Source organism: Ammodytes marinus, assembly GCF_949987685.1.
Source record: "Ammodytes marinus genome assembly, chromosome: 9".
NCBI lineage: Eukaryota > Metazoa > Chordata > Actinopteri > Uranoscopiformes > Ammodytidae > Ammodytes > Ammodytes marinus.
In genome coordinates, this window is record NC_137213.1 from 4,867,647 (window position 1) to 4,869,709 (window position 2,063).

At 48.8% G+C, this 2,063-nt stretch overlaps 1 protein-coding gene across 1 annotated transcript; it reads right to left on the bottom strand.

The window, feature by feature from the left end:
* Positions 1 to 215: 215 nt before the first annotated feature.
* ptf1a (pancreas associated transcription factor 1a) lies at positions 216 to 1,287 on the bottom strand (the record flags this gene model as incomplete). The annotated part of the gene is made up of 2 exons (XM_080034632.1): positions 216 to 418; positions 660 to 1,287. The coding sequence occupies 2 exons, from the start codon at positions 1,285 to 1,287 to the stop codon at positions 216 to 218; spliced, it is 831 nt and encodes a 276-aa protein (XP_079890758.1).
* Positions 1,288 to 2,063: the final 776 nt, after the last annotated feature.

Genomic DNA, 2,063 nt, shown 5'->3' on the forward strand with positions numbered 1-2,063 from the left:
ATGATTGCCAGTTATCTGAATTACAAAAATAAAATTATCAACATGATAAAACTATTTACAACATTAAATACAATATCGTAAACTGTACAGTACACTCAAACGGTCTTCACATTGTTACAATGTGCACATTAACAGATATTAACATAATCCACCTCATAGTCTTCACATTACAATGTGTGTTTAACAGGACACGTCGGAAGGACATATTTTTTTGTTCAGGCCAGCAGGCCGAAGGGAGGCTCGTTTTCAATGTCAGTAAGGCCGGCTTTGCTGTGCAGTTTCCGGGGGTCTTCCGGCGTCCACACCTTGGCCGTGCGGATGATGTTCTGCTCGCGGAGCTGCTTCTCATCCGACCAGGAGAGAGAGTGACCGGCCAGCGGGGGAAGTCCGTAGTCCGGGTCGCTGGGCGACGGAGACCCTGGAAACAAGAGAGAGACAATATCAATACACTGTCTAAAATACAAATGATTGGAAGCAAACATCTGAGGGTAAAAGATGATTGACAGCTTTTAATCAAAAGTTTATTTTATTTTTTAAAGTTTGTTCAAAGTATAGGCTACATTAGGCTGCACATTTTACGTCAAGCTTCATTGTGACAAATGCACCACTGTTTCCAAAAGAGAGAAACACAATATGCGTGAAGTGTTAAATTAACCTACTTGTTCCTCTGTGACAGATGATGATCTTCTTGGGTTGCGCGTGCGTCTCGCTGCTAGAGTTCCTGATGGGCAGGTCAGACTGCACCAGCTCAGCTAGGAAGTTGATGTATCCGATGGCGAGCCGCAGTGTGTCCACCTTGGACAGCCTTTTCTCGTAGGGCAGCGTGGGGATGTGTGTGCGTAGACCCTCGAACGCGTCGTTGATGGACTGCATCCGGCGCCGCTCCCTCACATTGGCCGCCTGCCTCAGGTGGGTCATCTCGTTGTCCGAGCGCATCCGCCGCCTGCGCTTCATGAGCGGGCCGCCGCCACCGCCGTGGCGTGGGGAGCGCTCTGGCGTCCCGCTGCCCGCACAGCTGTAGGAGAAGGTGGAGGACGAGGAGGAGAAGGACATGTTGCCCAGGTCGTAGTCTCCATCATGCGGCTGCGCTGCTCGGCTGTCCCCCCCGTCTTTACCGTAATACTCTGTGAAGTGACTCGTGAGGAAGTCCACGTCGTCATCCAAGAAGTCCTCCGTGTCAAAGTGTCCGTCTCTGGAGGACTGGTCGGTGAAGAAGTCGTCATCGTCAAAGTACGGCGGGGAGGAGAAGGAGTCGAGTCCGGAGAAGGGGTCCAGCACCACCTCCATCTTTGTCTCTCAGCCTGCTCTTTCTCCTCGAGACAATGCCGCCTTGTTTCTTCTTCTTTCTTTGAGAAACGCTGTGTTGTGTTTCTGTGTTGGCCGCTGCTCGCACTCAACAGTTAGTTGTAGTCGAAGAAGCGGCACGTGAGGGTTCTTTATAGCGACATCCACAGTCGCGTGCCGTTTGCCAGCAGCGCCGACCAATCACAGCTCGGTCCGCGAGGCGCACCTCAAGATAATCCCCCCGAACACCACACCCCCTGCCCTGCTCTCCGCTCAACTAACATCTCAACTCTGCGCTGACACAAGCTGTCTCCTCTACCAACACTCTCTAAATCACTATTTTATTATTTCTTTTTTTCTTTTACATTTGGCTATAGAATAAAATGTTTTCTCTGACGTTTCATAATAGAGAATTCCCCTGAGGTAAAGAGACTCTACTATACCGTCATGCCACTGGCGATTCTGGCTGAATAGTGACGCAATGTAAAGCCTATGGGCCTATTTACAAAAAATTAAAAAGTCCTTTTCTCGTAGGTTTTTCTAATCCTGTACTTCAGAATGGTAACTCACATTTTTCGGTCTCCCTCCGAGAAGCGCCTAGACAAAGGCGTGTGACACAACACACACGAGCTGCAGCGTAAAACAAATTGTTGACGCAACCTGAAGGCACAACTGTTTCTCTTGTAGGTGTAAAGAATATCAAATGCTGCAGGGCATTCACTTTCACTGATCATTCAAACATGAGAGTCAGACAACGTTAAAATAGCCATAATGTTACT